Below are 22,514 nucleotides of genomic sequence, written 5' to 3'. Positions count from 1 at the left end.
TTCTACTTAAAATCACTTTATTTAAACAGCTTTGTTGCATTCTCAATCAAGTTTAATGCAAATTAGTGGTATTTTAGAAGAACATTGGTGTTGACCTGCCTACGATACATTTCGCCCTTTAACATCAGATCCACCCAAAACATTTATACGTCTTCTCTGTCGCGCCTTTCAATCACTTTTGTTTTTTTGTTGTTGTTTTTTTTTTTTATGGACGATCACTCTGTCCTTCTTTTGTGAGTGTATTCCTATTCCAACGAACAGCTCATTTACTCAACACAGTGGTCCACAAACCCAGCGACCCCGAGCGGTCTACAGACAGTCCGGGCAAGACTCTGTTAAATAAAGCCTGATTCGAAAACCACATGAGATTTAAACAAAGCATGTTTCATTTTTTTTCTCTCTCTCTCTCTAGGAAGTATATAAATTAACTTAAAAGCCTCCTGTCGAAGAAGAAGTTGTACTATTTTATTTAAAAAAAACAAAAAAAAACAAAAAAAAAACAAAAAACATTTTTCTATAGAAAATAGATGGAATGTCCTGTGCTAACGGGCCAATTTACAAAACCGTGTCTGTCGGGCTGTGACATACTTAGGGAAGCGTACAATCCAGGCACATACAAGACATTTGACAGCGACAGAAAGAGGAAAAGCACGGGTGCATTTTTTTTTCCGGTTGGATTTATTCTGCTCTACTCATTAATGTACATTTTTAAAGCACTGTGGCCGTGACCGCTTTACAAGAAGATTTACAAAAGTGGAAATCCTACACGTGCGTTTCCACGTCGCCACGGTTTCCGTCTTTCAACGGGGGGGGGGGGGCGCGGGATTTGTTCTTTCTTTTTTTATTTTCTTTACTTTCTTTCCTTTTTTGGTCCCAGCTGTAACTCCACCCAGCGCTAATCCAATGTAGACTGAGGACATCCATCCATCTTTAGCACCGCTCCGTCTTCCTTTTCTTCGCTTAACAACTTTGCTCAAGGCCGTCTTTTTCATTTTTTGGACAGGAATTTCATTTTGTTTCCTGTGAAAAAAAAAAAGAGAGAAAATTAAAAAACAAAACAAACAACCCCCCCCCCCCCCCCAAAAAAAAAAACAAGGAACAGACTTGAGTCAGGAAAGATGATGTATTTTAGGAGGTGAGGTTGGCTACATAACAGTGAGGGTTATATTTTAGGGGGTTATTTGAGGGTTAAAATAGTAAGGAGTCCAATCTCACCGAGACCCTTGAGGAACTTGTTGACGCCGCGTTGTTCGCTCCCAGGCAGAGAATCCAGGTATTCCTGGGCTCTGACCTCGAACAGACCTTGGCACAAGTTGAGATAAGATAAGGAAACACCAAAATTATTCCCTGGGGGGGGGTGAATTTAGGAATCCCTATTTAAGTAATTTTGCCAGTTTGCTTGTGCCATTGTATGAAAAAACAGTAGTCATGAGTAAACAAATGTAATGCATCTTTGTTTTTCCTTTCTCATTATTCTCAATGTTTATTTATTGAATATATTGATGAAGAATCAATATAGGACTCGCCCTAAATGGATTATATATTAAATAAACACTATTACAATGATTGGTGAAAAGTGTTGTTTAAGCTGTTTAAGATATGTATAATTCAATCAATAATATATATTAATAAATAACATCTATAAAAAATGTAAACAGCTACTGCTGTACAAGTGGAAAAAGAAAGAAAAACAGTTGAAAAAATAGAAAACAGAAAAAAACCATGTAATTTATTTATATTTCTCTTTAATTTTCCATTTTCGTTACTTTGTCTTCTCATTTTGAATGTTTTTTTAAAATCACACACAGAAGCAGCCGTCAGCTCCTCCTCAGGTACCTCTGAGGCCCTGCCTCCGCAGCTCCCTCTCCTGGATGAAGCCGGTGAACATCTGCGTCTCCATGAACACCTCCAGGAACCTCCTCAGGCTCTTGGAGGTCACCGCCTTGCGGAAGGCCTCGCGCTGGAACGAGGAGGAGGAGGAGGAGGGCGTGGGCGAGCAGGGCGAGGAGACCGACTCATCCTCCCTGTCCGCTCCGCCCATGAAGAGGGAGTAGTGGCCCACCATCTCCACGAAGAACCGCACAAACGCCTCCGACACCACCGTGCTCAGCGAGCAGGAGTCTGGGTGGAGGAGGAGAGGACCCCAGCGTCAGGACCGAACAGGGGAGGGGTGAACAAACTAAAGGTGGACATCCATACGATTCTCTGGGGTGGATTTCACTTTGTTTTTATTGTTGTTTTTCTTCTTGGTCCCTTGGTGTGGTGGTGTCCTGTATTTTATTTCGTACTGTATTTTTTTTTTTTTTTTTGTGAACGGGCATCCATATCCACAACCCGCGACAATGCTTGATCAAAATTCACAGCGGCTTTCACTTGTCGCGCGTGCCCAGACTCTTTTTGCCGGGGAAAGGCAGACCCCGCCACCAAAAGGGAAAACTGCGTATGGAGGAGCACATGCTTTAACACAAATACATTGAGCGGCTGTTTCTTAAAAAAAAGTGCAAGCTGGATAAAGTAGAAAGTATAATCGGAGATTTTAGAGGGACAAGTATCTATAATCATAGCTTCTAGGTAAAAAAAAGAGTGTTCAAAAGACGTCTAATCCAACAATTAAAAATGTTAAAAATAGGTCGAAACTTAAACATTATAGGAGCGCTGTGGAAGATTGTAAGAGTCAACCCTAAATTTCAATTACTGTCCCTATTTATCCATCCTTTTTACTGAGATGCACCCGTTCCATATGTAGAGGTAAAATTAAATAAAAACAAAATGAGAATTCAAACGAATAATGATAAATAAGGCACAATAAACACCCGTCGTGGATGCTGCTTCTACACCTCCCACTCTCACCAAAGTCGATGAAACACAGTGAATATGTTGTGGGGGGAGTGCAGGGAGGGCAAAACCGATAACAAACCGGCTCAGGGCGCTCACCGTGGGGGAGGTCGGCCCTGTCGCTGGCCAGGTCCTTCCTCTTGTCCAGAACGTGCTCCAGGGCGGCCTGCAGCTTGTGAGGGAGGATCGAGTCCTCGTCGTCCAGCTGGAACAAGGAACGGAGAACCGGGTCATTATGAGTACTGGCTGTTCCAAAATAGGTGTATTGCGCTCGGTATAAAACGAGAACGTCACACAGTATGGATGCCGCAGCTTCCCGAAAGAGAGCAGGAATTTACTGCCCGGCTCAAGGGCACTTAGGCAGGGGAGTTGCCTCACCGAGATGAACCCGGCTTGAACTCAGGTCAACCAGATAACAGACGGAGAGTTGAACACTTTTCTTTAGGACCTTTTCAAGACAGATTTGAATGACATTTAAGGCTGTTTTTTTGGACAAATAATCAATCTTGTTCAATAAATTTGGCAGAAGTGTAAGTTTTGAACTAGAGGACTCTATGAACTGTTACTAGAACTGTTTTCTTTACGTGAGAAAGCCAGGTACCAAATTAGGAATACATTTATCAAGGACTTTTTTTTTTTTTTTAACATTACTTCAGACATGTAGGTACAAGGATTTTCTCAGATTTCTGAAATGACAAATTAAGTATAAAGCAAATTGGTTTAGTCTAGAACAGGTCATTCTAGCAGGCAAGTCCTAGGTTCGGCGGCAGGCTTAAAGGTTTTATTTTCACAGGAAAAAATCTATGCATAAATAAAAACAGAGAAAACGTTGACGTGGAAATTAAGCCCTTGCAAACCCAAATTTAAAACTATTTAATGCCTTCCAAGGTCTAATATTTGTCCGTTTGAATTGACACGAGACTTCTCCGCTTGGAAGTGAATGTACAGATGCTACTTTTCCTGTTTGTTGACATCTACGGAAGCGTCCATGTGATCATTTGCATTCTACCTGTCGCAGGAAGCGGCTGTTGCCGAGGTCGACCACCAGGACCTGAAAGAGGGCGAAAGCGGTGTCACTTCACGGGTTGAAAAAAAAAAAAAACACGTGGCGGACAACAGTGAGAGATCGGCACAATCGTAGTGGGCTTCAAGCGCCGCTCGCCTCTTCGATGGGCAGATCCTTGAGGCGGGGCAGAGAGCTGGAGAGGAGGCCCACTATGAAGGGGGTCGGGGTGCACACGATGTCCAACATGGACGGCGGAAGGACGGGGATGTAGGTGTGCTGCCAGGTGAAGGGGTAGAGGAGGGCCACCACTGCATGACAACACTGAGAAAGGGTGCTGCAGAGAGAGAGAGAGGAGAATCATTTTACTCCAATTACACTTTGATGTACACTGCTAACAGTGGAAAAACACGTCATTTGACATCGTTCCTTTAACGGTGATTGTCTTCAAAGAGTCATTTCAGCCCCTGGTTTGAGCCGCACTGCACCGACTGCAATTTTGAGAAAATGCAAGAAGGCTGGTGAGGTGCGGGGTGTGAGGAGCGGGGTGTGAGGCCGGGGCGGGGCCTCGATGCAGAGATGTTAAAATATAAGCCTGGTTTCAAGGTTGGATGGCGGGGACCGGCCACTAAAAGCACTAACCTACGTCAGCATCCTCCCCTGCACGCTTTGTGCTGGTTTCAACCACTAGAGGGCGCTCGGTCACAATTACGATCTGTGATTCCGATTTAATGAGATCTGTAAAGAAATTATAAAATAACGGCCAGGATTCGTGCGGACCACTAATACATTTTGAAAGGGAAAATAAATGATTAAATAAAAATCATATCAGAGTGACTGTATTCTAAGCTGCCACAGGGTGGCGCTGGTCAACAGTGAGCTCAACACAGCGGTGGGTGGCTCGAGCGGCTTGGCTCGTTCCTCCGACGGCTCATTTGGCCGTTCGTTTGTTCTTAGAAGGCTGCCATTACTGTGAAAAGAGTGTTAAATGGAATCTTTTAGAAGTGATGTAACACACATAAAAAGGTATATGGTGGCAGAGTAGACACTCACCCCACGCTGTTTGCTTAATTCCTCCCGCGTGTGCGCCTGGTCTCGGTTAGTTCATTTAAAAAGTGATGGGGGAAGCCAAGTTTCCACCCCGGGGTAGAAAATGTGCAACGACTCGTGATCCGCTTGTGAGGCCTTTACGAGACGCCTTGCGCTGCCTCCGCTCGCGCAGTGCGAGGATTCGCGGGCACGTTACGTAAGTCGTAGAATGAAAGAGAGAAAAAAAAAGAAAGAAAAAAAAAACCTCAAGAGCATATTTTAACGCAAAGGAGGAAAACTTGAATTACCGAGGCCAAGTTTACCTGCCAGGTGGGTGCTATTTGAATTTAATTGAAAAATGATGATTGTTTCCGCTGAGCCTCCAAGCGGAACCAGGTGCGCGGTAAAAAACAGAAACCTCGGCTGGTTTCGTGGGCCTCGCCGCGCTGACGCAGCGCAAGAGTTAAAACGTTTTTACTGATCCGCGTGGGCGTGACGGCGTCAATGCGCACACATGTCAGCTCCAGGCGCTCCTCCGAGAGGCTACCTCCATCTATCTGGCCTCCGGGATCATTTTCCAGAGTCAGAAACCGATTGTTCCCTCGGCGACCGTATAACACAACAGCGTTCCGTTTGCTTTGACACTCGGCTCGGCCTCTTTCTGTCCGTCTGGCTTGACATCTCTCGCGTTATACCCTTCACGGTGTTACTGCTCCTTTCTAGCTCCACGCCCCTGCTTGAAATGTTTGAAAATGAGCCAACGTGGTGGAGAGAATTCCACCACAAAATCTGCATGTGCAGCAGTTCAGGACTTACATCCTGAACTCACTACTCGCATAAACTGAGGTGGGAGGGAAGACCTCATTTTCAAATTTTAATCCCTGAATTTGAAATTTAGGTCACTGATGATTTATTGTTAAAAACAAACAAAAACCCCTGCAATTCCTTTGCGAGGGGGGCCGTGCTTAGGGGGCCGTGCATCCCGATTTGGGAACCCTCGGGTCATGGGATGGTCTCTGTGTTATTTATTTATTTTTTTTCTAGTTTGGCTGTGACCTAGCAGCGTACGGGGACCGACCTGAGTTTGTCGGCGGTGAAGATGACCCGGCGCTCCAGCAGCAGGGACGCGAAAACCCTGAGCAGGAGACGCAGACTCAGGGAGGAGAAGAGGCACTCGAAGTCCACATGCTCCAGACGGGAGTCGGACGGCCGACACAGCTCGATCACCTGAGCGAGAGAGAGAGAGAGAGAGAGAGAGAGAGAGAGAGAGAGAGAGAGAGAGAGCGGGAGAGAAACAGAGACTTCAACAAATGTTGTTTGATTTGGGAGAAAACGTTGAATAACTCCAGGGGCTCACAACATTTTTTTCCACAAGAGACCCCCATTTAACAGGTGCAAGCCAGCAGTTGTTTCTGTCTGAATTGGTTCTATTTTCATGGATGATATGGTAGATACATTAAAACATTCATGGATTTTGTTAGAAATGTATATTTGAATATTTGCTGGCCCGCAAAACTGGTTCAGTTGAAGAAATGGAGGAAGCACTTCCTCAGCCTCCTCACCTCCGTTCCAGAGCCAGGGAGGAAGTTCTTGACGGTGATGGTCCGTCCTGGAGCGGGGAAGGGAGCTTCCATGATGCCCCGCATGAAGGGCTGCACCAGCGCCGGGGAGATGGCCCTCCGCTTCTCCACCTCATCCAGGATCTGGAGGAAGAAACAGGTGGGCACAAAAAAAAATATGTGTAAAAATAAACTCAAATACCAAAACCATAAAATCACACTTATAATCAAATGTTAAAAGACATGCATTATTTCATGTGTCAGAATACTGGAATTAATATCATAATATGGGGATGAAGTGAACAAAGCGCTTGAGCATTCATATGATGTAAATATTAATTTCCCTTCAGCACTTACAGATGTATGTTTGTGCATAACCACGGATGTGCACATACACACACACACACACACACACACACACACTACACCCAGCGATATAAATCAGCTGCTCATTACAGGGCTCCTATGGCTCTGCGGCAACCACATCAGCTGCACTTCACATGTGGCGCTCTGAGCCGGAGCCAGAGCTGCAAGGCTCTGTGGGGAAGCTGGACCAGAGTGGGGAGGGTGGAGCTCTGTGGGCACCGGGGTGGGGGTATATTCACCACAAAGCTTGAGTGTCTTTAATTGCGTGCGTGTGCGCGTGCGTGCGCGGCGAAAATGCAAGGTATTGTGCTCGTGTGCATGCAAGATCAAAATAAGCTGTGTGTGCCGGGGTGTGTACAGGTATCAGAGAGTTAAATGTAATCCTCTAAGACCATTTTAGCACAATTTCTAACAGATTTCAAGACAGATTTTTTTTGACAAATCCTCTCTCTGTTATTCGATAAGTGATTGCAGGTACGGATCCAGGTAAGTAAGGTACGCAGGTTATAAACTAGATGATTCTATGAACTTTTATTAGAACAGCATCCATTAGGTCCGATAGCAAGGGAAGTGAGGAAGAACTGGAATAAACCTACATCACACCGGTGTGTGAGAGAACGAAATTCAAAAGAAATATTTTTCAAGACTTGGTGACGACTTTAAATGGCTATTATTTGCCTCTGCGCGCACGGGTGCTTATATCCCTGTTGGTACCTTGGAGAAGAGGTCGAAGCAGCCGAGCCGGCTCACGATGCAGTAGACCTCAGGAAGCCTCCGGCCTTTACCGCTGGGCTGCGCACAACCGGCAGGGAACAGCTTCAAAACACCATCATCACAAGACGCCTCGCCCAAACTTCAAATGCACGACGACTATAACAGAAGCACGACAAAGCCTTCGCTTTCTGGTCCGGGGGAAATAACTTTTGCGTGACATGACGGCAAACTAACCGAGCAAGGAAACACGAGGAAAGAGGGGGGTGAGACGAGTTTAAGGAGTAATGAATTGAGGAGCTATGTAAAAAAAATGGAAACTTTCATTATTATTAAAGAATATATCCAGTGGTCTCTTAATTGGACAAAACAGAGTTGGTTGTTTTGGTTGCCTACCAACAAACGTCGGCAGTAGCCAAACCGCCGGCTTCCATCTTCTCCGGTCAGGACAAATGAGAACGTTTCACTGGAAAGAGAACAGGAAAAGAGAGAGAGATAAGTAGGACGGGCAGGAAAACATTTCATAAAACATGTCATAAAACTGCCGAAATTTCGAGCGGGCGTTCTTGTTTTTTTCCCCCCGGCGGAAAATGGATCACGTCAATCCCCGTGTTGGATTTCACATCTCACAAGTGAGTTAGGCGACGGCCGTGCTTTGCACTTTGAGAAGGAAGGACCCCTGAGGCAGGCTCGCTCCGCCAGCGCCATGCAAAGGCAGGGCCCGAACCGACGGCCCCACGTGGCAGCGAGCGCGTCAGAGGAGCCCGGCCGCCCGCTCTCGGCCTGCAGGTGTGCGTTTGGAGGGTGGGGGGGCGGGGGCGGGCAGCTAAGCAAATGCCAAAAAAATTCCACCCACCCTTCACTCGTCAAACATTTACTGCCGGGTAATTATTAGCTGTCACCCTCGCGGCGCACATCATCACTTCTGGGAACAATGCCGCCCTTGAGGGGATAAGCTCCGGTCAGAGCGTCCACAGGGCGACGCGCACGGGGGCCGGGGTTCGTTTTTTTGTCTTTCGAATAAAAAAAAAGGTCCTAAACCCAGCGAGGTCCTCCCCTCTGCCCGTGTGTTGTTGTCAGTCTCGTATATTTTACGAGAGAGCGGCGGGTTTTTAACAAGTTAAAAAAGGGCATTTGGAATCCCCATCTTGGGACTTTAATGCCCTCGCTAAGGAGCGGTTAAGTCAGGTCAAAGGGTGAACCAGGCGACCGGGTCAGCCTTTAAACCAGGCGTCCCGGCGTCGCAGAGAACCTCTCAAACATATAAATAAATCCCCGGTTTTTACCGTTGACAACATCGTAACGTATTAATACACAAGCGAACGGTTTAAATGGGAACCAGACGTTCTCCGTCGGGTGAATTCCGACCGTCCCGACGCCGCCGTTGCCGAGTCTTCCGAGCCACGGTTGCCGTGGTTACCGCGATCGCCACGTGGCGTTGTTTGGTTGTTTGGCTTTAAAGTTAAAAGTTCTCTTTGAAAGTACTGTAAAGCTTAATAAAACGCATTGTAAAATGTTAAAAACCCTTTTTAATGAATAATTAAATGACTCACAAAGGTCGGTATTAATAAAGCTGTTTTTTAGGCCTGGATAGTACTGTGGTCAGCAACAGTGCTACCGTTTCTGCACAACGCATAATGTTTATGCTGATTACAAATTATGTGACAGGTATTTATACAGTTCAACTTACATTAAACATACATTATGTCTCGGTCTGGGAATGGAAATAGATCTAATATCTGGTCGTCCTGAGCAATAGGTATTGTTAGGGGCTGCGCTCATGAGGGTCTTGTATTTGACTCCTACGTCCCTGTCTTCTCTGAGCCTTTCGACTGCAGCTTCCAACAGAACACCGACCTGGGGAAGTTGTCGACGGGGGCCCAGTCTTTGGCATCGGGGAAGCAGAACTGAGGGATGACCTTCAGCTGGTCCTCCGTCTCCCGCATGAACTTAAAGCTCCTTTCCAGCTAGGCGGGGGAAAAACAAGAGCACATCTTCGATCTAGTCTCGATCGAATCACCTCCTCCCTTTGGGTTCGGCTCGCCGGCGTCGGTTTTACCTTGAGGGGGAACTGCTGTGTGACTTCCGGGAGGTACGGCACTCCGGCCTTGGTCTTGTGGAGCGCCACCACGATGAAGTACTCAAAGAGTTTCCTCTCCTGCAGGTCCGTCAGGTCCTTCTCCAAGGTGCGGTAGCGGCCCGTCTGCCTCAGCATGGACTGGACCGACACCAGGCGCTGGCTGTGGGCTGAAGCACAGACAGAGATACTTAGGCCCCAGATGTTAACATATCCAGCCATTCCAAGTTGAAGGGGAATTTTGAAAACGTTTTTGAAATATTGCAATAAATTAAAAGAGAATTAGGTGACTTTCCATCAGTTGGAATGAGGCAAATTACCCCAATAAACGACATTTTTATGTTCCCATGTTCAATCGATAGCTCCTCTGTAGTAGTATTTGTATTTTATTTTTTGATTGTATTTCTTTGTTGCCCTGGTATGAAATGTGCGTTATAAATAAAGTGTGACTTGACTTGACTAGGTAGACATTACATATACAATTTTAAGCTACCACTATGAAAGTGGCATAAAACTTGAAAAAATGAAATTGTTGATCGCAATTATTCGTATGAAAATTCATCATCAGCTCAAATATAATGATCATGACAGCTCTAAACCTCACCATAGTTGCAAAGGATTTCAAATATGTCACAGAATATTAATTAATATAATAATAGTGATAAATTAATATTTATGAGTTCATGAATACTGAAACAAAATCCCTTCATCTAACTACTCCACAACCCATCGAAAGAACCTGCATTTGTAAAAAATGACTTTCTTCCTAAATCATTGAAAGCATTGAAAAAAATACACACACACACATATATATATATATATATACATACACATTATTATTTTACTCCTCACCTTTTAGTTTCTCCTCTGTGTCACTTTCTGACTCGCTGTTCTCATCTGTCACTGCATCACAGAGAAAACACACGGAGAGAGGAAAAATAACAATTTGAAGGCTCTGAAGACGCTGCAATTGAGCAACACAGGAAGGCACCGAGAGCGAGGGATTCATTGCTTTCATTTCAGCCACATGTCCCGCGTTTGCGTCTCAAATTGCATTAAACACAAGCCAGCCATCTCAAAAATGTAAACCTGCCATAAAGCAAAGTGAACGCAGGTGGCGGGCTATTGTTCCTTTTATGAGGAGCGACCCAAAATGTGGCAAAAATCTGGAGAAATCTGATGTTTTACTGAAATGTTTGGGACTGATGGAAGTCAATTTGATGAAAGTTGAAATAAAAACACGGATTATAGCGAAACTATTCATCCTTCACTGACGATCTTTTTTATTCAATTTATTTTTCCTTTATTTAACCAGGGCGGCCTGATTGAGATGTAATCTCTTTTTAGAGAAGGCCCTCTGCCAAGAAAAGCGGCCCCCGCATTAAAAACGCATTAAACCTTAACGTTAAAACATCTAAACACCCACAACATAAAAAGTATGAGCGACTTGAGCATTCTTATTGAAGCGGGTCACCGATTCTGTGTCGAGCCGAAATTAAAGGTCTAGGTTTACGTTTTAAAATGATATCGTGGCGGACAAAGGGGCGTGGTCAAGCACCGGCTGTGGACGACAGCATGATTCCCTTTCCCGCGGCCTCCAAGCTGCCTCAAATCTGACTCTGACCCGAGGCCGGGAGCTTTCTTAATGTTTGTCTGTCTTACAGAGGGAAGCGCCGCACGGGCTCGTCAGCAGCCCAGCAGCCCAGCAGCCCAGCAGCCCAGCAGCCCAGCAGCCCAGCAGCGGAGCGCCATTACTCCTGCGCCCCAGGGGATCATTATCAACCTCATTATTATATAAAATCTGCCGTAAGCCTATTCCCTTTATCTATTCCATTTTATTTTATTTTATTCTATATATTTTTATTTTATTCGATAAGTATTCGACTTACTGTATTACGTTTTAGGAATCATTTAGTTTGTCTAGTAGAAAGAAATTTTCCGAGGACATATTGTGTGTAATCACAAGTTGCGTTGCATTACATTTCACTGCATATATGTATGAAAGTATGTATATGTATGCGACGAATAAACCTCTTGAATCTTGAATCTAATAATCATAATTTGTTGTATATACTTGTGGCCAGCGTACCTTATTGTGAAGGTAAGAATAAAAACTCTCGCCATGTTGGCGCACCACCGCCAGAGAGACTCAGTCTCCCTCCCTAAACCCTTACCGGTGGGCGGAGACCCCCACAGATATGTATGTCACTGCTTGTATTTTCATTTTCCAAAAAACACCGCCGAGGGCATAAAAGTGGCACGAGGGAGTAAAGAGAATGTACAGCAGTAGTGCCGAGGGGCCGACATCCGCCGACCCCGCACCCTCACCTCTCCCTGAGCTGGACTCGGTGGACTGGGACACTCGCTTCATGCGTTTTTTCCCTCTCCGTGCCTCAAAGATTCCATTTATTTTCAGTACCATCTGCAGGAAGGAAAGGACAAACGGGGCCACAATGGGCTCAGATGAATTAAAGCAAAGACAAAAAAAACAAAAACAAAAAACCATCAACAAAACCCACAAAAGATCATTCCGACGGCACAGCTTCCGGGAGGCCTGTCCGCCGGCGCACTCCTCACAGGAAATATCCGTCAAAAGGGTTTCCCCTGCCTTACCCATCCCCAGACATCTGCGTGTGTGGAGCGGTCCGCAGACCCGTGGACGCCGGACCAAACTATTTCTCATCAGGAGAGGGGTGTTTACTTGATCGTGGGCAAAGCCTCTCGGACCCCGCCGACCGTACCTTGGGTATTTTCCTCCGCCTGCGATTGTAGGGGTCCCCCGAGAGACAGGGGGTGTCGTCGGGGCTGCTGGGCGTGGAGGGGGGGCTGACGCGAGAGGGGGAGCACACGCCCGTCTCCCGGGCCGACTTTCGCAGCTCCAGGAGCTTGAAGCTGCGACGTTCGGAGTTCTGTCGGAAGAAGCCCGGCTTGGAGGCGAGCTGACGGGGAAAAAAGGAAAAGGCGTCAGGAAATAGACATTGACAACATATAAAAAAGCAGTGAAAACTGCAATGTATGGGCATTGGTATTGGCATGTATTGGACATCATTTGACTTTATTTCCATTAAAGTTGAAATCCATAAGATTATTTTGTCAAAAGAAAATCCCATACTTGATATATTTCATTTAGCTCGCACTTTGTAAGAAACAGTCATTTGATGTCATTGTGTTCTGTCCTGTATGTGCTCATCTATAGTATATGCTGTTTCCATCGTTGGTGGCGGGGTCCGCCTTTCCTGAGGAACGCAAAGATCGGGCATGGCCAAGAAGTGGAAGGTAGCCGTGGTGAATCTGATGAAGCGTCGTAGCTTGTTGTGGTCAGTAACCCCGCCACCTCATGTGACTTTGGAGATAAGACAGTGACCGCCTCAGAGCCAAGACGGGGGCAAAAAACACGGGTGTTGAGTTGCCGTTTGGAACGGAATTCCGGGAATTCCGCAGTCCGTCCGACAATCTGATGGATTTCCACTTTGAGTCACGCGCACTCACACATTGCGAAATTTGACTGGTACCTTGGTGGGAGTGTCGGGGGCAGGAGATGAAGGAGCGGGTGAGACGCATTTGCTGCCGAGGCAGCTCCTCTCAAACTCGATGTCCTCGTAGGGGTTCTCCTTGGACGGAGGATCTGCCGGAGGAAACGCCTTTCGTCACGACTTCAATTCAAACCTTTTAATGTGGCACCCGCGACACAAAAAAGACCCGGCAGCGAGCGCTCACAAAACAAGGGACGGAGTATTCCCTCCGGACCCGTAATGCCCCAACGTTGTTTCTTTGGTTTTTTTTTCGCCGCTCCAGATGTGCAGCGAGCCGGCCCGAGCGCAGAGCTCTTAACTCGGTTTATGTTTGACAACGATAGAAAAGTGTTGTCTCCAGCTACCAATCCCCCTCATCGAAAAGATTAAAAACAAAGGAGGGGGGCCTCGGGGCCCCAAGGCCTCTGCTCCGCTCCTTCTTCCCTTCTTTCGGTCTCCGTCTCAACATCTGCCTCCGTGTCAACATCCACCTCCTGTAACCTATCAATACATCCACCAGATGTGGCCTGTGGGATTACGAAGCGCCAGAAGAGACGAGGACGTCCAGTTCCTCTCTGCTGTGTCTTCACGTCAAGAAAGTAAGACTCGGCGCCCCGCCCCGACCCTTTTTCGTATCGCCGGGCCGCTGCGCGCCGGGACCTGATCTCCGATGTACCCGTCCGCGAAAAGCGTTTTGCTGACGATCGCTTCTTCCTCCCTGAACCCAAAAACGCCGGCTGCGGCGCTTGATTGGGTGTCGTGTGTTTGGAAGCGTGGGAGTTTTTACGAGAGAGCTTCTCGCGCGCCGCCCGTAGATTTAGGACGAGCCCGCGAGGATCCATCATCGCGCTCCTCCATTACTGTCTACGCCGACGTCTGCACCTCTGGCTCCGTCCCGTCGTTCTGGCGGTTTTTGTAACGGAGTCCCCGACTCAGCCACCGAGTGACTTTACCCGCGTGAGGATTTAAAGGGACGACAAATACCGACGTGAAAATGAAACGACAGGACCGGACCAGGCCGAAATGAGTAGCGGGCAGCACCCAAAGACAGTTAAACGTAATCCTATTCTGACGAACGCTCAGCTCTGCAGAGCTGATCCACGTATATCGCGTGGCTCAGAAATGTGCCACGGGAAAAGCAATTCATATGCCCCCTCTGTAGGATTTCCAATCATCGAACCCAAACCTCCACTAAGGCCTCACACAACACACAACACAGATATTACAAGTTACGAAATGAACCAGGCTCAGGGGGGGGCAGAGGGGTTGGGGGTTCATAACGGCATAACAGACAATAAAAGCAGGGTTCATGGGTCAAGTTGCTAGGTATCATTTTTAATAAGAGCGGAGCAGCATGCTCCTAAATGAAAGCGCTGGAACCGAGAACTGAACAAACTATAAAAACATGGCCTCCCGCCTATGTTGGTTTTCAGTCTGAACTCAGTGACTCACCCGGTGAGATATAAAGCTGTAACGGTCAGGCGAAACATCTCGGGCATAGGCTGATACAGTGAATCATTAATAGATTGAAAACAACTTCTGCAATCAGGAATAAAAGTGCCACTTAACAATGTTTGTACATGAATGAGAGGATCCAAACGTGGAAAAATCAGCTCAATTAAATATATTACTGCAAATGTCACCGCAGGAATCACAGACCTCCGTCAGGCGTTAGGCATCTATATTGCTATTATTTATAGTAGTTTTTTATCAATCAAATCGATCAAACATCTGATTAGACATACTATTACAGGCCAGCAACATCTGTTGTAGCAATCACCCATAAATAAAGATTACATTATAACAGTCATGGCCAACCTGGTTTCAACCAAGCAGAGCAGCTACAAGCGCAAAGTTTCCCAAAATGGTCCAACGACTTACTATCTATTTGACCCATAAGAATTTAAATCCCAAACAAAAGCTTCATTTAAGAAAATATAGAACAAAAATATATTTTTTAAGTGTTGATGACCGACCTAGTATGTCCTCATAGACGTTCTCTTCGGATAAAGTGCGTGTGAGGCCCAGTCTGGACTGAGCGTACCAGTCCACCCTGCAGCCTTCTGAGGATGACTGGAGCAGGTCCTCAAATTCGTAGGACTTCCTGTTGGGCAGAGAACCACGAGTATTACAGCAATGATGCGCAACTGGGTGTTTTACGCACTCATCACAAGTTGGGGGAGGAAGGAGTTTTGACCTTGTTCTGCCCGTGTGTGTGTGTGTGTGTGTGTGTGTGTGTGTGTGTGTGTGTGTGTGTGTGTGTGTGTGTGTGTGTGTGTGTGTGTGTGTGTGTGTGTGTGTGTGTGTGTGTGTGTGTGTGTGTGTGTGTGTGTGTGAATGTGTGTGTGTGTGCGCGGGCGTGTGTGTGGGTGTATGTTATGATGTACTGATGCCTTCGTTTGCCAGACATTGGGATCCAGGCAGGCAAAAAGACATTCCTCTTGGCCACTTCTGAATGGCCAGTCCTGCGCCTCAACAGTGCCAAACAGTCTATCCCAGTAGAATAAAGCGCGCGCACACACACATACACACACACACACAGACACACAGACACACACACACACACACACACACACACACACACACACACACACACACACACACACACACACAGCCACACTCACTCACTCACGCACACACGCACAGCATCTGCTGGCATGGTCACAGGACAGCCCAGAGAGGGAAAATCTGGCCAAACAAAAGGGGGCTGCAGCTCCACATTTGAGCAGTGTGAGGCCTCCACATATGGAATGGAGTGTAGGGCAGCCAAGCCAAGCTCCAAAACAAGAATGTCAACCACTGGAGAAAGTGAACAATAGACATACTCCAATAGTGCAGAGTCCACATTTTTGGTCTCCCAACATTACTCCGTTTCTTTGATTGAAACCATCTGAAAGTCCGTTTTCATTTTCTGGAATCCTGCAAATTCCTTTGCGTTTATTTTACCTTTGTAAATAAAGCGATCCCCACTTATGACTTTGTTTGAGTCAAATTGCACATAATGTTTGTTTTTTTCTGAAATTCAAATGTGATTCAACCTGTCACGTAATGATTTATAGGTCATTTATGTTGGGTTTGTGATGTGTGCAAAGTCGGAGCGCAGCTTCTTGGTGAGACTACCGGCCTCCCAAAAATGAGTCAGGCGACTTTGCACTGCTTCCCCTCTCGCACAGAGCTGGAATGAGGAATGAGTTAGGTCGTTGTGCACATTCTTCAGTTCCAACCAATGAGATCATGCTTTAGGATATTTAGAAACACGATGATGTCATCAGCTGTTATTAACAGCAGATGTGAGCGATGCTGTGCTTTTTACTGTGAGCTTTGGGGGGGGTTATCTTTGCGTACAGGGTCAGTGTAGGCTAATGGCCACTTCCAGTAAGACTGCTGAAAAGTTATGCGTAATGTTTGTGTAACATGATCAATGCTCCACGGTCTCGTTGATTAACACATATTGTCGTCACCATTTCTATCCATTGCAATGCATTGTGGACGACTGAGGCTCTCCAAACTCTGAAAACCTGCTGCTCAATGATACATTTCTCCGCTGTTGATAGCAGGGCCAAGCTACAAAACGAAGAATACTAAAAAGGAAGCCCATGCTGATTCAGAGAGGCTTTCACAAAGATTTCCATTTCCATTGACATAAAAGCTTGCTGATTTTATTTCTCCTACCAAATCCCATTGTGGCCACAGCAGGAAAAGCCTGTGGTGACGCCACCATGGCCGTTTTTCAGCCGTCTGCTGCCTGACACGGCCTCTACGTCTCTAGTTACTCTTTTAATACAGTGTAGGTGTGTTTTTTGGGTGGCATTTGATTTGACATATGCCAAAGAATTAATGACTTTAGGTTGTGTAAAGGTTTTGTGAGTATGTCTATGTGACGTACCCATAAGACCTCCTGTGTAAACCTGATATCCGTACTAATAATATGTTCCAATTATTAATATTTGTAATCCACTAACATGATACACAATATTCCTTGTTGATCTATATGTACCTGTTACTGCTGTCTCTGGGTTTGTCAGTCCAGGTCCTCCTGCAGACCCCCGGGGGCGGGCAGGTGGGCAGTGGTGGAGGGGGAATGGAAGGCAGAGGGGGTAGATTCCTCTTGCCCTTTCCTGAGCCGGGCCCTGGCGCGGGGGTACTGGGTGGGGTGTGGTGCTGGAAGGTTCTTTGGGGTTTGGGTAAAGGGTTTATAGACGGAGCACCAGGCTCAGTGTACACATTCTCCGGATCCCCCTGCCTCCTCCGCAGCCTCAAACCCCCGGGCCGGACCACATCAAAAGTCCCAAAAATGGGCTCGTTGGCCCTCCTTTCTGCCTCCTCCTTTTCCTCCTTCGTGGGAGGGCAGAAATAATTCCCCGGGAATGCCAGGGAAGGCTTGTCCGGGACTTCTTTCATTGCCTTCTCCAGTTTCTTAATATGAGTCAAAACCGATTTCTTGGGGTCTTGGGGTTGCTCTGCGGGCTTAGCTCCCCGAGGGCCCCGTTCCAGGATCACCTCTCTGGAGCCCTCTGGAGATTTAGGCCTTAAATCTCCCAGCTTCCCTACATTCTCCTTCCCCGAGTCCTGCCTTTCCCAACTGACAAACTTTTTGCTGTCTGTCCTTTGGACCTCTGAGGCTTTGGACTCCTTTTTCCTCACCGCCTCTGTCTCTTTCTGCCCTGCAGTCAGTGAACACGGTGTCGTAGACGCTGTGGGAGCAGGTTCCTTCTTTCCCTCCCACTGGGAGATCTTATCCCGGATGCTGGCGCTGGGCTTCAGTCCTGCCGGGCTCTTGTTGTTGTTGTCATTGAACTTGCCACACAGCCCATTTTCGGCGGTGGGAGTCCGGGGGTCGGCGGTGACGGCTCTCTTGTGAGCCAACATGCTGTCGGGGGGTCCCAGGCTGTTACCGAGGCCGACCGGTGGTGAGGGGGGTCGCTTGGTGGCCGCAGCCGTGTCCCTCCGGTCTCTGTCCCCAGGTTGCCCGAACACCTCTTGGCACTGGGGGACCGCAGACGACGGGGCGTCCCCGAGCTTCAGGCCACAGCACTGGAGCCTAGCGGGGGAAACACAAACATGAACATGAAATATATATAATATGGTCTACATAAGATCCAAATAAGAAAATATGGTCCACTTTGTAGACAGAAGTGGACACCCAGAAGTAGGCACAGAGACACTCTCAGTCAAACATATACACACAGATTTGCATTTAGAATCAAAAGAATCCTACCGACGAACAATGACAGAGGATATGAGCAAGGATTAAATTAGGATTTGGGAGGCAATTTTTTTTGACGATGGGAATTTGTTATCAGTGAGCCCTTATAGAAAAGTATGAGAACATCGGCAAGGAACCCCTTCAATATCTTCCACCTCCAATTTGAATCCTGGGTATAAGGTCACAGACATTGCACTCGTCGTCGTCGAATGTAATAAATTTTAGCATAATTACTTCCACTGAAACGCCCATTGTTGATACTATAGAAAGCACTAATGAAATGTGGCTGACTTCCTCCACAGCAGGGTGATCTGCATAGCACAGAAAATTGGCCACGCAATCTAAGCAAATCTTACCCTTACGTCCAGCTACTACTTTGTTTTATGGGGTAAATAAGGAATTCCTGTTAAAATGGCTCAGACCTCTGGTGCCTGTGTTGGAGCCTTGAGTCACTGCTGGAAGATTACTAGGTCATGACTGTTTGAACTTTGGGTTGGGGGTCAAAGTTTACGAGTACACACAGGCAGCTATTTCTGGGGAGGAGATGAAAGTGTGCACAGCAAAGGGGAGAGGCCACAGCGGAGACGTGCATCTTTTGTTTTCTAATCCTGGCCCAATAAACTCTGAACTAGTCTGATGCGTATTCATCACCTTCTGACTGCGTTTCCAACAAATGGAGGAAGTTGCGGTGACTCGTTGGTGACATCGGATGATGTAAAAACCAATAGTCATACAATCTGGAGGAAATCTCATGGGGGGGGGGGAAACAACCAATTTGAGATTCTTCCCTGTAGAGGGAAAAAAATAACTGTCCGAATTACGCCTATGAACAAAAATAGGGAATTCCGATGCTTATCAACAAAGAAATATGTCTGTAAATGATGTAAATAAAAAAAATAGAAATTTTCCCTCATGGTTTTATTAGTTTGGCTTAGTTTGGATCTCTCAACCACAGCTTTCTCTTTCTCTTTCTCTTTCCCTACCCAATGCCTCCTCCGTTGAGGCAGCAGAATCTATTAAGCATGAAGCAACAGAAAGGGGAAAAGAACTAGGTCAAATGGGAAAGCCAAGAAAGAAAAAGGAGATGGGGGGGGGGGTGGCGCTGGGCAAAGGAGGAACACAAAAATGAAAGAGAGCGGTGGAAAGGAGGAAAGCGAAAGCAGATGGTGGAGCCGATCGATAAGGGCTTCTTTTCTTGCACTTCTAGTTTGAATGAAAGAGGCAGAGGTGGCAAGAGTGGGCGCTCTGAGGAAAGCTGGTCTCTCGCGGCGGACACGGCTGGGGAGGGGTGGAGGGCTCGGTAAGGGATATGTGGGTCAGTGAGGGTGGAAGGAGGTAAGGGGGCGGGGGTTCAAGGGCAGAAAGGCATAACTGACCAACTGAACACAGGAGGGGGGGGTGACAAAAGGAATCGAGTTGGTGGGCGAAATGACATACTTTTGTGTTTCGTGTCTTGTGTAATTTGTGCATTAGTCTACTTACACTGTATGTAGCCGTCTCAAAATACAGGTTGGGTATATAAAGCGTTATTTTTTAAACATAACATAAATCCTCGAAACAACAGACACTTAAATCTTTTGCGAGACAATCTGTCATCTGCAAAAAACAACATGCATTGCAAACCTAAATAGTACTTATTTATATCGCTACACTGACAGAAGGCTCCATTGTAGGTCACCATTGGGGCATTAGACAGTGACAGTAGGGGGGCAGTAAGAGTATCCAGATGCCAGATGGCCAGCACCGCCCATCCCCAGTAGCCATGCTTTTGTTACACTTTCTGTCCCGTGCGCACTGCTCTGCCTTTAGCTTAACAGCAGTAGAGAACTTTATAATGGGTTGGAGGTGGTGGATGGTGGTGGCGGTGGGGGATGGGGTGGCTTTTCACACCCAAGCAGGACGTGGTGGAAAACGTGCAGGGAAACTTGGCACGGAGCTTAAGGTGCCACAGTTAGCATGAAACTCCATGGAAGAGGATCAGCCTAGACGCATGGCAACCGAGGAACTTCACTGGAGAAGTTAACGGATCAATTGCCTTCCTTAAGTCTGGTGCACGGTCTAGGTCAGTTTCCATGATAATCCTATTCTAGACTAATTCTGAAATTTAGGAAAAAAAACTTTCCCTGTGGGGCAAAATGGGCTGGTTTAGCTGTAGTTTCAGTGATGGAAAATTTGGTATTGCATCCAAACACAGCCTCCAAGAGAGTTCTGGCATTGTCAGAAATTTTGATTCAAAATCTTGCAGTGCGATCACTGTTATTATGTGCTGTACCACTGGAGGACGTAAGGTGTTTGTTTGGCAGATTGTTGTCATTGCCAAGATGTGCCATTTTATTGTACGATCTAACTAAAGCTGCTTTCACACATGCACTGCAACCCTAAAATTATCCGGACATTACCCGGAGGAGCTGTATGTGTGAACACAAATGTCCGAATCAATTGGATCGAACATTACCCAGACTTTACCCAACCAGCACCCTAGTACAAAGTCTGTGAAATGTCTGATTGAGCGGTATGTGTGAACAGAACAGGTAATTGTCGGTGAGCGAGTGGGCGTGTCGCGTGTTGATGGCGTCTCTATCATGCGGCAGTTGTTTACCTTTGTGCGGATCCGACAAGTCGGAAACATCGTCCGCCATCTTGGGTGTGGTGTGTCTTTGGTTGTGAGTTGCACGTGTGAAAGGGTAACTCCGTACAATTTCCGGACCTGATTATCTGGATATTGTCCAGAGTGCATGTGTGAAAGCAGCTATACAGTAGTCAACGGCTTTTAAACGGACATTGTCTTCATCAAAACCAAAAGGGCACTGCAATACAGACACACAAACACAGACAGCCTGAGAAATGACCAATGACCCAATTTGGGTGTTTTATATCCGATATTATGTCCACCTACCCGTTGACTGATTGGTAGATGCAGTTGTCAGTGTTTGTACAGAGCAGCAGGACCCTCCCACCGGTCATTGTGCTAGCAGCCGGCATCCTAGAAGGGAAGACACAAGGCGTTTCAGAGAACAGGAGTCGCAGTTGATAACAAATTAACAGGCATTTTGAGGAGGAAAATTACTCTGACAAATGTACCCCCTCTAAGATCTTTTTTCAGCTGGGTACCCCCCTTCACTGGCATTTTTTTAATATAAATTATGTATTGTATGTGTGTCATATGTGTTTTTTTTTAACATTATATAGAACCACATTTTTAACACATTTGTTGTTAATTTTCGGTACCCCCTGCAGTACCCCAACGTACCCCTAGGGGTACGATTACCCCCCGTTTGAGAAACACTGAACTACCGTAGACTGTATAACCCTTGGGGTATAAAGGGTTACGAGAGTTTCAATTATCCTTTTTCAAATCACGCCCGTTGAGAAAAACTACACCGAGTTTAAAACGTTCAATCTACAACCAATACGAGGACGTAAATACCGGGAGCCATACATATTAATATACTAAAACTGGGTCAAAGTTTGATTCCTTCCCATGAGCTCATTCAAGGAATGGTATGTGACAGGAGAGCTTCATGATAAACTATCAATCAGGTTTTGAAGCCTATGCACCCTGCTCAAGCCAAATTTTCCAAGAGTAGACCTTATGGGCTACGAGGCATCAGGATTAGTAATGAAAGGATACAGATACAAAAACAATGGCAAAGTTACAGCTGTAAACGCAGGCAGGGATCCAAGGCCTGTGTGGCATTATGGAAACATCGCAAAACATAATCCAATTAAACCCCATTGGGGAAATCACAACCCTCCACACCAAAGCCGTGAGTGCAGCCAGAGGAAGGGCGTGGAGGAGCTATCGCACAATCTCTCTTTTCCACCCGCCAGAAAAGATTTCCTGAAACACTTTCAAGGCAGCCACCTCGGGCCTTTTTGTTTTTACACCTCAGATCCTTCGTACAAGCTACCGTTCCAGTCCAGGAAAGGACTTCTTTAATTTAGTGTGTGTGTGTTTCCTTGCACTTTGCATTCCTCGCCGTTCTTTATTATGGCCGAGCAGTGCCAGGGCTGGTGTGAGGGGACATGCTTGGCCGGTTTGAAATCATTACTCAGTCCATTTGTCAAAGAGCAATGAAACCAGACCCTCTTGGAGAGGAGCTTAGCCAACCATAAGTCCGGCGAGAGCCCCCGGTGCACGACACTCAGCGGCTAAGCCCATAAACGCCGGCCGAGGGCTGGCATAACAGAGGAGACGAAGGGCCGAAGCCCGTGA

The 22,514-nt window shown here is 46.6% G+C and overlaps 1 protein-coding gene across 1 annotated transcript in view; it reads right to left on the bottom strand.

The window, feature by feature from the left end:
* The window catches only part of LOC307231176 (DENN domain-containing protein 2A), a 37,172-nt gene continuing 14,658 nt past the window's right edge, over positions 1–22,514 (bottom strand). Inside the window, exons 2-20 of the mRNA XM_080001765.1 lie at positions 21,195–21,281; positions 17,090–18,133; positions 15,069–15,196; positions 13,093–13,205; positions 12,322–12,519; positions 11,909–12,002; positions 10,433–10,483; positions 9,563–9,750; positions 9,361–9,470; positions 7,900–7,969; positions 7,507–7,584; positions 6,430–6,570; positions 5,946–6,094; positions 3,998–4,175; positions 3,845–3,886; positions 2,935–3,040; positions 1,837–2,121; positions 1,216–1,302; positions 1–1,020 (exon numbers count right to left, since the gene is read on the bottom strand). Coding sequence (XP_079857891.1) covers positions 989–1,020; positions 1,216–1,302; positions 1,837–2,121; positions 2,935–3,040; positions 3,845–3,886; positions 3,998–4,175; positions 5,946–6,094; positions 6,430–6,570; positions 7,507–7,584; positions 7,900–7,969; positions 9,361–9,470; positions 9,563–9,750; positions 10,433–10,483; positions 11,909–12,002; positions 12,322–12,519; positions 13,093–13,205; positions 15,069–15,196; positions 17,090–18,133; positions 21,195–21,280 — 3,180 coding nt within the window. The 5' untranslated portion in view covers position 21,281 and the 3' untranslated portion in view covers positions 1–988. The remainder of the gene's footprint in view (positions 1,021–1,215; positions 1,303–1,836; positions 2,122–2,934; positions 3,041–3,844; positions 3,887–3,997; positions 4,176–5,945; positions 6,095–6,429; positions 6,571–7,506; positions 7,585–7,899; positions 7,970–9,360; positions 9,471–9,562; positions 9,751–10,432; positions 10,484–11,908; positions 12,003–12,321; positions 12,520–13,092; positions 13,206–15,068; positions 15,197–17,089; positions 18,134–21,194; positions 21,282–22,514) is intronic.

The sequence above is a fragment of the Zeus faber genome, assembly GCF_960531495.2.
Source record: "Zeus faber genome assembly, chromosome: 6".
Classification (NCBI taxonomy): Eukaryota; Metazoa; Chordata; class Actinopteri; order Zeiformes; family Zeidae; genus Zeus; species Zeus faber.
The sequence above is the reverse complement of the archived record's forward strand: the minus strand, read 5'-3'. Positions and strand labels throughout refer to the sequence as shown.